Source organism: Salvelinus fontinalis, chromosome 12 (genome assembly GCF_029448725.1).
Source record: "Salvelinus fontinalis isolate EN_2023a chromosome 12, ASM2944872v1, whole genome shotgun sequence".
Lineage (NCBI taxonomy): Eukaryota > Metazoa > Chordata > Actinopteri > Salmoniformes > Salmonidae > Salvelinus > Salvelinus fontinalis.
In genome coordinates, this window is record NC_074676.1 from 11,438,898 (window position 1) to 11,452,814 (window position 13,917).

The 13,917-nt window shown below is 41.0% G+C and overlaps 1 protein-coding gene across 1 annotated transcript in view; it reads right to left on the reverse strand.

The window, feature by feature from the left end:
* e2f4 (E2F transcription factor 4) overlaps positions 1-13,917 on the reverse strand; it is a 28,834-nt gene that overhangs the window by 2,406 nt on the left and 12,511 nt on the right. The window contains exons 4-5 of the mRNA XM_055939681.1: positions 12,387-12,430; positions 12,209-12,273 (exon numbers count right to left, since the gene is read on the reverse strand). Coding sequence (XP_055795656.1) covers positions 12,209-12,273; positions 12,387-12,430 — 109 coding nt within the window. The remainder of the gene's footprint in view (positions 1-12,208; positions 12,274-12,386; positions 12,431-13,917) is intronic.

Below are 13,917 nucleotides of genomic sequence, written 5' to 3' on the forward strand. Positions count from 1 at the left end.
TGGTCGGAGCACAGTGAGACAAAGGGGAGAGTCATTTTTGTATCACTTTCATAAACAGACCAAAATCCCACAAATTGATCATGCCTGCTTCTTTTCACCTGCTTTTGGTATATCTGAAAGTAGTAGGGGGTAAAAAATTAAAAAAAGAAAAGAAAAAGAAAAGCCACCTAAACAGTGCCTAAAATGAAACCTGCAAAATTCTGGTAGATTTTGGCATTGAGATTACAATTTCACCCGCCACGTTGTTGGGTGTTCAGGGCGGGAAATTAACACCCGCCAAATACAGATAGATTGTGATTGGTGGGTAAGAATGTCTATTTCACCAGCCATGTTGGCGGGTGGTCAGAGATAATTTCCCCCCCATCCAAAGCACAAATGTAGAAGTAGATCGAATTGACAAGAAAGGCTACTGAAGTGTGACTTTGTCCTTATGTTCTTGGCCAGTTACATCATTTTGTTCACAAGCTAGGTTGTTTTTCCAATGTTTGAGTTTGCTGCAAAGGTCTGCTGCTAGGGAAGAAACCTCGCAGTCAGAGAGTTTTTCCCATCACAGTAAAGTACCCAGTTATGACAGTAACAGCCCGTCCCTTAAAGGGGAAGCAAAACATTTTTGTCTCACCTAATAACTAAAATATTAAGGGAACATTCTGCTTGATTAAGCATGAAATCACTCCAAAAACCTTATGAACTTTTAGTAACTTCTTATCATTAACCCTATCAGTCCCAAGACTAGGCTTGGGTGGGCACTTGGAAAAAGCCATGGTATGGTTTTTCAATACCAATACTTTCAAAAAAATTATTTTAAGTTAAAAAATATATATAAAATATGTAGTTATATGCACTTTACCTTCAGAAAAGCATGCATCACAACTTCGTTCATTTGCAGAATTTCTCTCGTTCACTTTCGCTTGTAAATGTCCACATTCACCGAAAATGACATTCGGTAGCTACTAGCTGTGCTTGTATATCTTTGAGCTATCTATAGCTATATATATATATCTCTTTGCAATTAGTTAATGTTAGTTTTCGCTCATTAGCAAACAGCATCTGTGGTTTTGCTATTAGTTTTTACTAATTTAATTAACATTCTGGTAATAGAGGCCCAATGGGTTTCTTATATTTTTTAGCACCCCCCTGTGTGCTATGCCGGTAATACAGGAAATCCTGGTATGAGATAAGGATGGTATGAGTATGAAAATCTGGAATCCTCCCGAATCTACCCAGACTTTCAATTATCTCCCTTATATTTAGCCTCACAATGAACTGTTTAATCATTTAATTTTCAGGACAACCAGGGCTACAAGTATAACACACAACAATTGGGCATAAACTATTGCATTCATGAGTTATATTGAAAAATTGTAATAAAAAAAATAAGGTCCGCCAAAGCAAAATCCTGATAAAAATGAATTTATATGAATGCTGTAAGTACAGAAGTTTGCTCACTGGGAAATTAATATCCAACTAGTCAGTGACAACTGTGTGGCGTTGAGTTTGTGACAGCAACTATGAGCTTATTACAGTGTTATAGACAATATGTCCTGGGATTCCCTACTTCTATGTCAAGGGAACCCCTTACCTTCTAATGACTTGGTTTGTGGTTTGTGAGCGTTATAGAGCAAAACATGTGCGTTATGAGATTGAGCTTTTCATAGATGGTTTGTAGCTCAAACCATTTGGACTCAGATGCTTTTGTATAAAAGATCCGGCCCCTTCGGGATTCTCCCTTGTCTCACAAATACCGCTCTAGCTCAGCCCCCGTTAAATGAAACAGACTAATGGCTGATATCTATAGATATAAAAGAAATAGACCAATCCAAAAATGGTACAACCAAACTCAAAAACACACAACTTCTACAGAGTTAGAAGTCCAAAACTCACCGACATTACAGTGGGACCTATTGGGTTAACACACACACGCAATGCATTCGGGAAAGTATTCAGACCCCTCGACTTTTCCACATTTTGATACGTAACAGCCTTATTCTAAAATGGATTACATTTATTTTCCCCCCGGTCAATTTACACACAATACCCCATTAAGACAATGCAAAAACAGGTTTAGAAATGTTTGCTAATTTAGTACAAATAAAAAACTGAAGTACCACATTTACATAAGTATTCAGACCCTTTACTCAGTACTTTGTTGAAGCACCTTTAGCAGTGATTACAGCCTCGAGTCTTGTTGGGTATGACGCTACAAGCTTGGCACACCTGTATTTGGGAAGACTCTCCCATTTTTCTCTACAGATCCTCTCAAGCTCTGTCAGGTTGGATCGGGAGCGTCGCTGCACAGCTATTTTCAGGTCTCTCCAGACACGTTCGATGGGATTCAAGTCTGGCACTGGCTGGGCCACTCAAGGACATTCAGAGACTTGTCCCAAAGCCATTCTTGCGTTGTCTTGTGTGCTTAGGGTCGTTGTCCTGTTGGAAGGTGAACCTTCGCCCCAGTCTGAGGTCCTGAGTGCTCTGAGCAGGTTTTCATCAAGGATCTCTCTGTACTTAGCTCCATTCATCTTTCCCACGATCCGGATGAGTCTCCCAGTCCCTGCCGCTGAAAAACATTCAGGCCAAAGAGTTCAATCTTGGTTTCATCGGACAATCTTGTTTCTCATGGTCTGAGAGTCCCTTAGGTGCATTTGGCAAACTCCAAGCGAGCTGTCATGTGCCCTTTACTGAGGAGTGGATTCCGTCTGGCCACTCTACCATAAAGGCCAGATTGGTGGAGTGCTGCAGAGATGGTTGTCCTTCTGAAAAGGTATGTAACTCAGCAAAAAAAAAAAAAAAAATCCTCTCACTGTCTACTGCGTTTATTTTCAGCAAACTTAACATGTGTAAATATTTGTATGAACATAAGATTCAACAATTGAAACAAACTGAACAAGTTCCACAGACATGTGACTAACATTAATTGAATAATGTGTCCCTGAACAAAAGGGGGGGGTCAAAATCAAAAGTAACAGTCAATATCTGGTGTGGCCGGGCCTCCCGGGTGTCGCAGTGGTCTAGGGCACTGCATCGCATCGCAGCGCTAGCTGCGCTACCAGAGTCTCTGGGTTCTCGCCCAGGCTCTGTCGCAGCCGGCCGCGAACGGGAGGTCCGTGGGGCGACGCACAATTGGCCTAGCGTCGTCCGGGTTAGGGAGGGTTTGGCCGGTAGGGATATCCTTGTCTCATCGCGCTCCAGCGACTCCTGTGGCGGGCCGGGCGCAGTGCGCGCTAACCAAGGGGGGCAGGTGCACGGTGTTTCCTCCGACACATTGGTGCGGCTTGCTTCCGGGTTGGAGGCGCGCTGTGTTAAGAAGCAGTGCGGCTTGGTTGGGTTGTGCTTCGGAGGACGCATGGCTTTCGATCTTCGTCTCTCCCGAGCCCGTACGGGAGTTGTAGCGATGAGACAAGATAGTAATTACTAGCGATTGGATACTACGAAAATTGGGGTAAAAAAGGGGGTAAAATTTATAAAAATATAAAAAATATATATATATCTGGTGTGGCCACCAGCTGCGCTAAGTACTGCAGTGAATCTCTTTCTCGTGGACTGCACCAGATTTGCCAGTTCTTGCTGTGAGATGTTACCCCACTCTTCCACCAAGGCACCTGCATGTTCTCTGACATTTCTGGGGGGAATGGCCCTAGCCCTCACCCTCCGATCCAACAGGTCCCAGACGTGCTCAATGCGATTGAGATCCAGGCTCTTCGCTGGCCATGGCAGAACACTGACATTCCTGTCTTGCAGGAAATCACACACAGAACGAGCAGTATGGCTGGTGGCATTGTCATGCTGGAGGGTCATGTCAGGATGAGCCTGCAGGCCTAATGCCTAAGGCACGTTCACAAAGATGAGCTTTCTTTCTGTGTTTTTCAGAGTCAGTAGAAAGGCCTCTTTAGTGTCCTAAGTTTTCATAACTGTGACCTTAATTGCCTACCGTCTGTAAGCTGTTAGTGTCTTAACGACCGTTCCACAGGTGCATGTTCATTAATTGTTTATGGTTCAATGAACAAGCATGGTAAACAGTGTTTAAACCCTTTACAATGAAGATATTTAGATTTTTACGAATTATCTTTGAAAGACAGGGTCCTGAAAAACACAATACCAGTCAAAGGTTTGGACACACCTACTCAAAGGTTTTTATTTTTGACTATTTTAAACATTATTAGACATCAAAACTATGAAATAACACATGGATTCATGTAGTAACCAAAAATGTATTAAACAAATATTTGAGATCATAATAATATTTGAATAACAAATAATATTTTAGATTCTTCAAAGTAGCCACCCTTTGCCTTGATGACAGTTTTGCACACTTGGCATTCTCTCAACCAGCTTCACCTGGAATGGTTTTCCAACAGTCTTGAAGGAGTTCCCACATATGCTGAGCACTTGTTGGCTGCTTTTCCTTCACGCTGCGGTCCAACTCATCCCAAACCATCTCAATTGGGTTGAGGTCGGATGATTGTGGAGGCCAGGTCATCTGATGCAGCACTCCATCACTCTCCTTCTTGGTCAAATAGCCCTTACACAGCCTGGAGGTGTGTTTTGGGTCATTGTCCTGTTGAAAAACAAATGACAGTCCCACTAAGCCCAAACCAGATGGGATTGGGTATCACTGCAGAATAACACAGCAAAGACACAGCGGTTGGAATCAAAAACCTAAACTTTGGACTCATCAGACCAAAGGACAGATTTCCACCGGTCTAATGTTCATTGCTCATGTTTCTTGGCCCAAGCAAGTCTTCTTATTATTGGTGTCCTTTAGTAGTTGTTTCTTGCAGAAATTCAACCATGAAGGCCTGATTCACACAGTCTCCTCTGAACAGTTGATGTTGAGATGTGTCTGTTACTTGAACTCTGTGAAACATTTATTTGGACTACAATTTGAGGCTGGTAACTTTAAATAAACTGATCCTCAGCAGCAGAGGTAACTCCGGGTCTTCCTTTCCTGTGGCGGTCCTCATGAGAGCCAGTTTCATCATAGCGTTTGATGGTTTTTGCTACTGCACTTGAAGAAACATTCAAAGTTCTTATAATTTTCCAGATTGACTGACCTTAATGTCTTTAAAGTAATGATGGACTGTCATTTCTCTTCACTTATTTGAGCTGTTCATGCCATAATATGGACTTGGTCTTTTACCAAATAGGGCTATCTTCTGTATACTACCCCTACCTTGTCACAACACAACTGACACAAGAGGAAATACATTTATTATAATAAGAATTTGAAATTAATTACATCCATGCTTTGATACACGGATCAAAGCATCTTTAATACATTTTTAGCAAAATCAATTTCTAAAGTGTCATCCCTACCATGTCAAAACACAACTGATTGGCTCAAACGCATTAAGAAGGAAAGAAATTCCACAAATTAACTTAAGGCACACCTGTTAACTTCTTATGGCTGGGGGGCAGGATTGAGTAGCTTGGATGAATAAGGTGCCCAGAGTAAACTGCCTGCAACTCAGGCCCAGAAGCTAAGATATGCAATATTAGTAGTAGATTTGGATAGAAAACACTCTGAAGTTTTTAAAACTGTTTGAATGACGTCTGTGAGTATAACAGACCTCATATGGCAGGCAAAAACCTGAGAAAAAATCCAACCAGGAAGTGGGAAATCTGAGATTTTCAAGTCTTTGCCTATCGAATATACAGTGTAAAATTTCATCCGATTGCACTTCCTAAGGCTTCCACTAGATGTCAACAGTTTTCAGGCTTCTACTGTGAAGGGGGAGAGAATAAGAGCAATTTGACTAAGGGGTCTGGCAGAAGGCCATGAGCTCAGTCAGGCTTGCGCCCGTGAGAGTTAACTGCGTTCCTTTTCCTTTCTAAAGACAAAAGAATTGTCCAGTTGGAACATTATTGAAGATTTATGATAAAAACATCTGAAAAATGTATTATATACATTGATTGACATGTTGCTACGAACTGTAATGGAACTGTCGTCTGAACTAAGTGCCTAGACTGTGTGAATTTGGATTTGTGAACTAAACGCGCGAACAAAAAGGAGGTATTTGGACATAAAGATGGACTTTATCGAACAAATCAAAAATATTGTGAAACTGGGATTCCTGGGAGTGCATTCTGATGAAGATCATCAAAGGTAAGTGAATATTTATAATGCTACTTCTGTTGACTCCACAACATGGCGGGTATCTGTGTGGCTTGTTTTGGTCTCTGAGCGCTGTACTCAGCATGGTGTGCTTTTTCCGTAAAGCTTTTTTGAAATCTGACACATCGGTTGCATTAATTGAAATAGATTCCAGGTGACTACCTCATAAAGCTAGTTGAGAGAATGCCACAAGTGTGCAAAGCTATCAAGGCAAAGAGTGGCTACTTTTGATTCCATATGTGTGATTTCATAGTTTGTCTTCACTATTAGTCTACAATGTAGAAAATAGTTCAAATAAAGAAAAACGGTTGATTGAGCAGGTGTAAAACCTTTCACTGGTACTGTACATACACAAAAATGTATGTGGGTACCCCTTCAAATTAGTGGATTCAGCTATTTCAGCCACACCGTTGCTAACAGTTGTATAAAAATCGACACACAGCAATGAAAGCTCCAGTAGAATGGCCTACCTGAAGAACTCAGAGGCTTTAAACATGGTACCGTCATAGGATGCCACCTTTCCAACAAGTCGGTTTGTCAAATTTCTGCCCTGCTAGAGCTGCACCGGTTAACTGTAGGTGCTGTTATTGTGAAGTGGAAATGTCTAGGAGCAACAACGACTCACCCGCGGAGTCGTAGGCCACACAAGATCACAGAATGGGACCGCTGAAGTGCGTAGCGCGTAAAAATTGTCTGTCTTCGTTTGCAACACTCACTACCGAGTTCCAAACTGCCTCTAGAAGCAACGTCAGCACAAAAACTGTTCGTCGGGAGTTTCATGAAATGGTTTTCCATGGCCGAGCAGCCGCACGCAAGCCTACGATCATGCGCAACGGCGAGCGTCTGATGGAGATGTGTAAAGCTCGCCACCATTGGGCTCTGGTGCAGTGGAAACGCATTCTCAGGAATTAAGAATCACACTTCACCATTTGGCAGTCCGACGGACGAATCTGGGTTTGGCGGATGCCAAGAGAATGCTACCTGCACGAATGCATAGTGCCAACTGTAAAGTTTGGTAGAAAATAAATAATGGTCTGGGGCAGTTTTTTATGGTTCGGGCTAGGCCCCTTAGTTCCAGGGAAGGGAAATCTTAATCCTACAGCATACAATTACTTTCTAGACGATTATGTGCTTCGAACTTTGTGGCAACAGTTTGGAAGGTCCTTTCCTGTTTCAGCATGACAATGCCCCTGCGGACAAAGCGAGGTCCATACAGAAATGGTTTGTTGAGATCGGTGTGGAAGAACTTGGCTGGCCTGCACAGAGCCCTGACCTCAACCCCATCGAAAACCTTTGGGATGAAATTGGAACGCCGACTGCGAGCCAGGCCTAATCACTCGACCTCACTAATGCTCATGGCTAAATGGAAGAAAGTCCCTGAGGCAATGTTCCAACATCTAGTGAAAAGCATTCCCAGAAGAGTGAAGGCTGTTATAGCAGCAACGGGGGGGGACCAACTCCATATGAATGTCCATGATTTTGGAATGAGATTGATGAACAGGTGTCCACATACCTTTGATCATGTATTGTACTTTCATTGTGCTCCTAGATGTATTGTATGCTTCCACATTTCTATTTAGTAGCTATATCTATACACAGTGTACAAAACATTAGGAACACTTTCCTAATATTGAGTTGCACCCCCTTTTGCCCTCAGAACAGCCTCAATTTGTCGGGGCACGGACTAGAAGGTGTCGAAAGCATTCGACAGGGATCCTGGCCCATGTTGACGCCAATGCTTCCCACAGTTGTGTCAAGTTGGCTGGATGTCCTTTCGGTGGTGGATCATTCAGGTAAAAAATATATTTAACACTTTCTCTCCTCTCCTTCACGCCTGACGGCATGTGCTACCTTAGAAATAAAATGAATCGAATGGGCGTCCTCATTCAAATCAACGATGGCATAATGGTTGGTCTGGTGGCCATTGCAATTGTACCAATAGCAACATTTTCTTTCGTAGGATAGCCGAAGGGAAAGTCATTAATAGTCATGAGTTACATTGGGTGATTGGTTGAGCCGTCTTGGGTGTGTGCGTCACACAGATCTGCTGCAAAGCCATCTGTAGCTTGCTCGCCGGCATGAACAGTAAGTACCGAATGACTTGTGAAACCTAGCTTCAGCTTAATTATTTGAGAAATAAAATGAAAGCCTCAACAGCTAGCTACCAATTTATTTACGTTTCACTGTCCGATCATTCATAAAACAAGTCCACTAATTGTTATTTTTTACATTTTCAAACTGTCTTTTGCTTGATAAAAAATAAATAGGTCATCCACAATTAGTTGGCTAGTAGTGTCTACTCCCTGGCCAGTGAGCTAGCTAGATTTCAGTCATTTATATATCCTCCTAAATGGGGAGGCCAGTAGTAGGGATGGGCAACATATCAAATTAATTAGATTAATTAGAATGTACGTTTTAGAGCGATATTCCAAATGCCTGTATTGCAAGTAAATTTTTTATTTCTTGTTTTTATGAGCGTTTATGTCCGTTCTCATGTCTTTTTGGTCTGTCCCCTGTTGCTCCTTCTGTGCTGTATGCACCTTCTCATTTGCACACAAACAAAGCCCCTGCCACTCACAACAACAAAGATGAGAGAACTTCTTCTCTGACAAGCGGTTTCAACTCGCTATTTGCATTTCAGGTTTGGTCGGTCATATGGACACTGAATCACACAGATATTTTTTTTTGTGTAATGGAGAAGTTAACCTTTCTAAAGATACCATTTTGTATGCCCCAAGTTGCACAGAGCAGACACTACTAAAATGGGTGTATCAATGAACCTTGATTCTGGTATAAGAAAATTAACTCAGTTTGTTGCATTGCGGTACCACAAGCAGCATTTTAGACAAAGACTGTTATACTAGTGGTCTAGTCTGTTTTGTAAACGTTTTTGCAATTATAACACATGTTAAATTATTTTAATAAAATTATTAGTGGGTTTTATCGTTGTGGGAGGCTTATACTGTATTAAGCCATTGTATCATTCCACTAGCCCTAAATTCATTTGATTATTGTTGTTTGAAATAAAGTGTAGTTGGCATTTTATTCTACAACAAAGGTTATTTAGAGAAAACATTTTAGAATTTTTTGGGGGTATATATTGTGAATCGCCCATAACTTTGAGAGAGAAAAATCTAGATTTTTAGGTATCACAGAGCCCTAGTCAGTAGATAAACTAACTACACTGAACAAAAATATTAACACAACATTGATTTTACTGAGTCACAGTTCAAATAAGGAAATCAGTCAATTTAAATAAATTAGGCCCTAATCTATGGATTTCACGACTGAGAATACAGATGCATCTATTGGTCACAGATACCTTTAAAAAAAAAAAGGTAGGGGTGTGGAACAGAAAACCAGTCAGTATCTGGTGTGACCACCATTTGCCTCATGCAGCGCGACATGTCCTTCACATAGAGTTGATCAGGCTGTTGATTGTGGCCAGTGGAATGTTGTCCCACTCTTCTTCAATAGCTGTGCAAAGTTGCTGGATATTTGTATATATTATGGATCCACATTACTCTTCCTGGGGTCCAGCAAAAACGAACGCAGTAATATACATTATAATTCATTTTTTATACATTAAGTGCGTGCCCTCCGGCACTACAACACACAGTCCAGGTGTACGTGTGTGTATACTGTGTATGTTATGTGTGTTTGAATAAGTGTGTGTGTGTGTGAGAGAGACTTCACAGTCCTCGCTGTTCCATTAGGTGTATTTAAAAATAAATTTAAAAAAATAACATGATTTTACTGCTTGCGTGAGTTACTTGATGTGGACTAGAGTTCCATGTACTGTGCGCCTCCCATAGTCTGTTCTGGATTGTGAAGAGACCTGTTTGCTTGTCTTGTGAGGTATGCATGTGTGTCCGAGCTGTGTGCTAGTAGTTTAACAGACAGCTCATGCATTCAACATGTCAATACTTCTTACAAAAACAAGTAATGATGACATCAATCTCTCCTCCACTTTGAGCCATGAGAGATTGACGTGCATATTATTAATGTTAGCTCTACAAGTACATTTAAGGGCAAGCCGTGCTGCCCTGTTCTGGGCCAGTTGTAATTTTCCCAAGTTCCTCTTTGCGGGACATGAACACATGACTAGGCAGTAGTCCAGGTGCAAAACTAGGGCCTGTGGGATCTGCCTTGTTGATATTGTTGTTAAAAAGGCAGAGTAGCGCTTTATTATGGACAGACCTCACCCAATCGTAGCTACTGTTGCATCAATAGATTTTGATCATAACAGTTTACAATCCAGGGTTACTCGAAGCAATTTAGTCACCTAAATTTCCACATCATTCATTACAAGATTTAGTTGAGGATTAAGGTTTAGTGAATAATTTGTCCCAAATGCAATGCTTTTAGTTTTTGAAATATTTAGGACTAACTTATTCCTTGTCACCCATTCTGAAAAACTGACTGCAGCTCTTTAAGTGTTGCAGTGCTTTCACTTGCTGTAGTAGCTGACGTGTATAGTGTTGAGTCATCTGCATACATAGACACACAGGCTTTACTCAGAGCCAGTGTCAGGTCATTAGTAAAGATTGAAAAAAGTAAGGGGCCAAGACAGATGCCCAGGGGAATGCCTGATTCTTCCTGGATTATGTTTGAGAAGCTACCATTAAAGAAAACCCTCTGTGTTCTGTTAGACAGGTAAAGTTCGATCCACGACACATTTTTCAGCAGCATACTGTGATCGACAACGTCAAAAGCCGCACTGAAGTCTAACAAAACAGATCTCACAATCAATCTCTCAGCCAATTAGTCATTTGTGTAAGTGCTGTGCATGTTGAATGCCTTTCCCTATTTATTTACTGTAAAATAGCATTGTATCTTGTCAAAACACAAAAAGTTTACTCTGGGCAGCTATTTCAGCCAGAAAAAGAGTGCTTTACTATTCTTGGGTAGCAGAATTACTTTTGATTCCCTCCAGCCCCGACGGCACACACTTTGTACACTTAGATTGAAGAAATGGCAAATAGGAGTGGCAATATCATCCTCAGTAATTTTCCATCTAAATTGTCAGACCCAGGTGGCTTGTAATTGTTGATCGACTGATTATACCTCTTCCAAACTCCCTTTACAGAATACAAAAATGACAGTGCTTGTCTTTCATCATTTTGCCAGTTATACTCTTGATGTGTTTGCCAATGAAAAAACATGTATTAAAGTAGTTGGCAATATCAGTGGGGTTTGTGATGAATGAGTCATCTAATTCAATGAATGATGGAACCGAGTGAGGTGATATGGCTACAGGTGAACCTGTAGCCATATTACTTCCACAGTATTTGACATGAGATCCTCTAAGCTTTACTTGAATGTAGCTCTAAACATAGACAGCAACACCACCAGTGTGTTGGCATTTCTGTGTTTTCTGTAGATGTTATAACCATGTATTGCTACCACTATAATCAAAAAGGTATTATCCAAGTGAGTTTCAGAGATAGTCAGTACATGAATGTCATCTGTTACTAGCAATCCTTGAGCCTTTTACTTTCGTTTTGTTCCAACAGCTTCAAAAACTATATTTTTTGTTACTGAAAATATATTTCACAGCGTAAACGGAAATTGAGCAAACAGTGTAGAATTTTTACAACCAGGAAATGACAGAGCAAATTGGCAGGTAGGTAATAATGCAAAACCCAATCATACCACTATTAGCGCCAGATGTTATGGATATTTTCTGAAATTACAATGCAAAAAATTCCTATGTGTAGCAGCTTTAAGAGTCCATGTTACCGCAGAAACTGACTCAACCGCACAAATGCCCGGCCGTCCCATCTTCAGTCAGCTTTTCATTCCGCCACCAACCCCAATTTATTTTTTTTTATTGTTGGGACAATTCGTTTATTTTCTTGACGTCTACAGTCAGTTAACAGTCGGTTACACCTCCCTAATTTGAAGTAAAAACATGCCTATGGTCTTACAACACCCCCCATTTGCCAGTTACCCAGTGATATGCATAAAATGGGAAAATTAGCACACAAAAGTAGTAAACAAGGGGCTGTTTGAAAGGTGATCATAAACATTGCCTTTTTTTTGTATAGGTAATATACCACATCTGTCTGAAATGGGTATTATAGTGCAAACACTTACCGACTCCGGTATGGGCACCTCCAACTGTGTGCCTGTGGGAGCGCGGATTGCTAGGAGGGTGTCACCTGTGGAGACCAAACAGAGATGGGGTGAGTGGGAAGAAAATAAAACAAAGGAGGAAGCAGAATAAAAAGGGGGAAAAAAAACTGACAGAAACACAAGAATGAGAGAATTGTACCTTTGAACGCACTGCAGAGGTCTTCGTGTTTGACATAAGCCATAGTGTATGTGTTAAGGGAAAGAGTTTGCTAGGTTTCTTACATTAAATACACAAACTCCTCGCTGATTTACCAAACTTTTCCAAATAGCCCCCACAAGTACTTATTTAGTGGTGTCTTCGCTAATGACATCAGTTATCACTGTTCTACTGCATGTATTAGAGATACCAAACAGAGAAACTTTGATCCTTTTATAATTATGAAGCGAAATAAACTAAATTAATAATATCCCCAGCCTAAGCTTTCCTTTATAAGATGTATGCCAGAAACTGAATTATTTCTAGAACTTCATCTATTTTATACATCTCTGGCAGACAAACACACCCCCTTTTAATGCCTTGGAGTTAAATATAGAGAAAATCCTTGGTTCTTTACAGTACTTTCAGATCTCATTATGATGAGAAATCAGGCCTGGGCCAAGGCTTGAAAAAAACTCACTCAGTAGCTGATTGGTAGCATTTCTGGCAATTGAGAAATAGATGCACTTCCTCAATTAAGAAAAGCTAAATTAAGCTACTTCCTAAGTTCTCTCAGAATCTGCTGGTGATCCTTTTGGAAAACAGGTCATGCACTCGAGCGTGGAAATTCTTCTCCTTCCCTGCCTAAGCAAGTTGTCAGACTGCCATCATTACTGAGAACAATGACACAACTGATGCTTTTAAATCAGCATTTTATCTCGACAGGCTTTTTATTTGAAAGAAATTGTGGTTAAATTGACCCTTGTCAGTCGGTAAACTGTGCTTCCCTCTCCCAGCCTCCAGTTGGCTCTTTGGAAGATCAATCAACTTCTAGTGAATATTTTTTTTAACCTTCTACTTGGGATGTGCTAGATGCTTTGCTTAAGATTGATTAAAAAAATTCACTGGTTTGCTGATTTGCTTGAGCCTTTCTTGCTGCAGATTTCTGCTCCCGATTGCGGAATCAGTAGCTAGGTGTCCATCCACTTGCATAAAAAGGTTGGATGGAAACCTGGTTAGTGACATTTTTAATCTAACCTTTATCTCGGTGCTATCCCTAGGGTTTGGAAGGCGGCCCATGTGCTCCCTCTCCACAAAGGTGGTTACCTCTTCAATCTACAGTACATTCGTAAAGTATTCAGACCCCTTGACTTTTCCACAGTTATGTTACAGCCATATTCTAAAATGTTATACATTTTTATTTTTAAAGTCCTCAATCTAAGCACAATACGTGTGTTTGAAAATTGTATAAAAAGTTTTACATAGGTATTCAGACCCTTTACCTACTTCTTTGTTGAAGCACCTTTGGCAGCAATTACAGCGCAGTCTTCTTGGGTATGACACTATAATCTTGGCACACCTGCATTTGGGGAGTTTCTCCCATTATTTTTCGGCAGATCCCCTCAAGCTCGGTCAGGTTGGATGGGGAGCGTTGCTGCACAGCTATTTTTCAGGTCTCTCCAGAGATGTTCGATGGGGTTCAAGTCCGGGCCCTAGCTAGGCCACTCAAGGACATTCAGAGACTTGTCCCGAA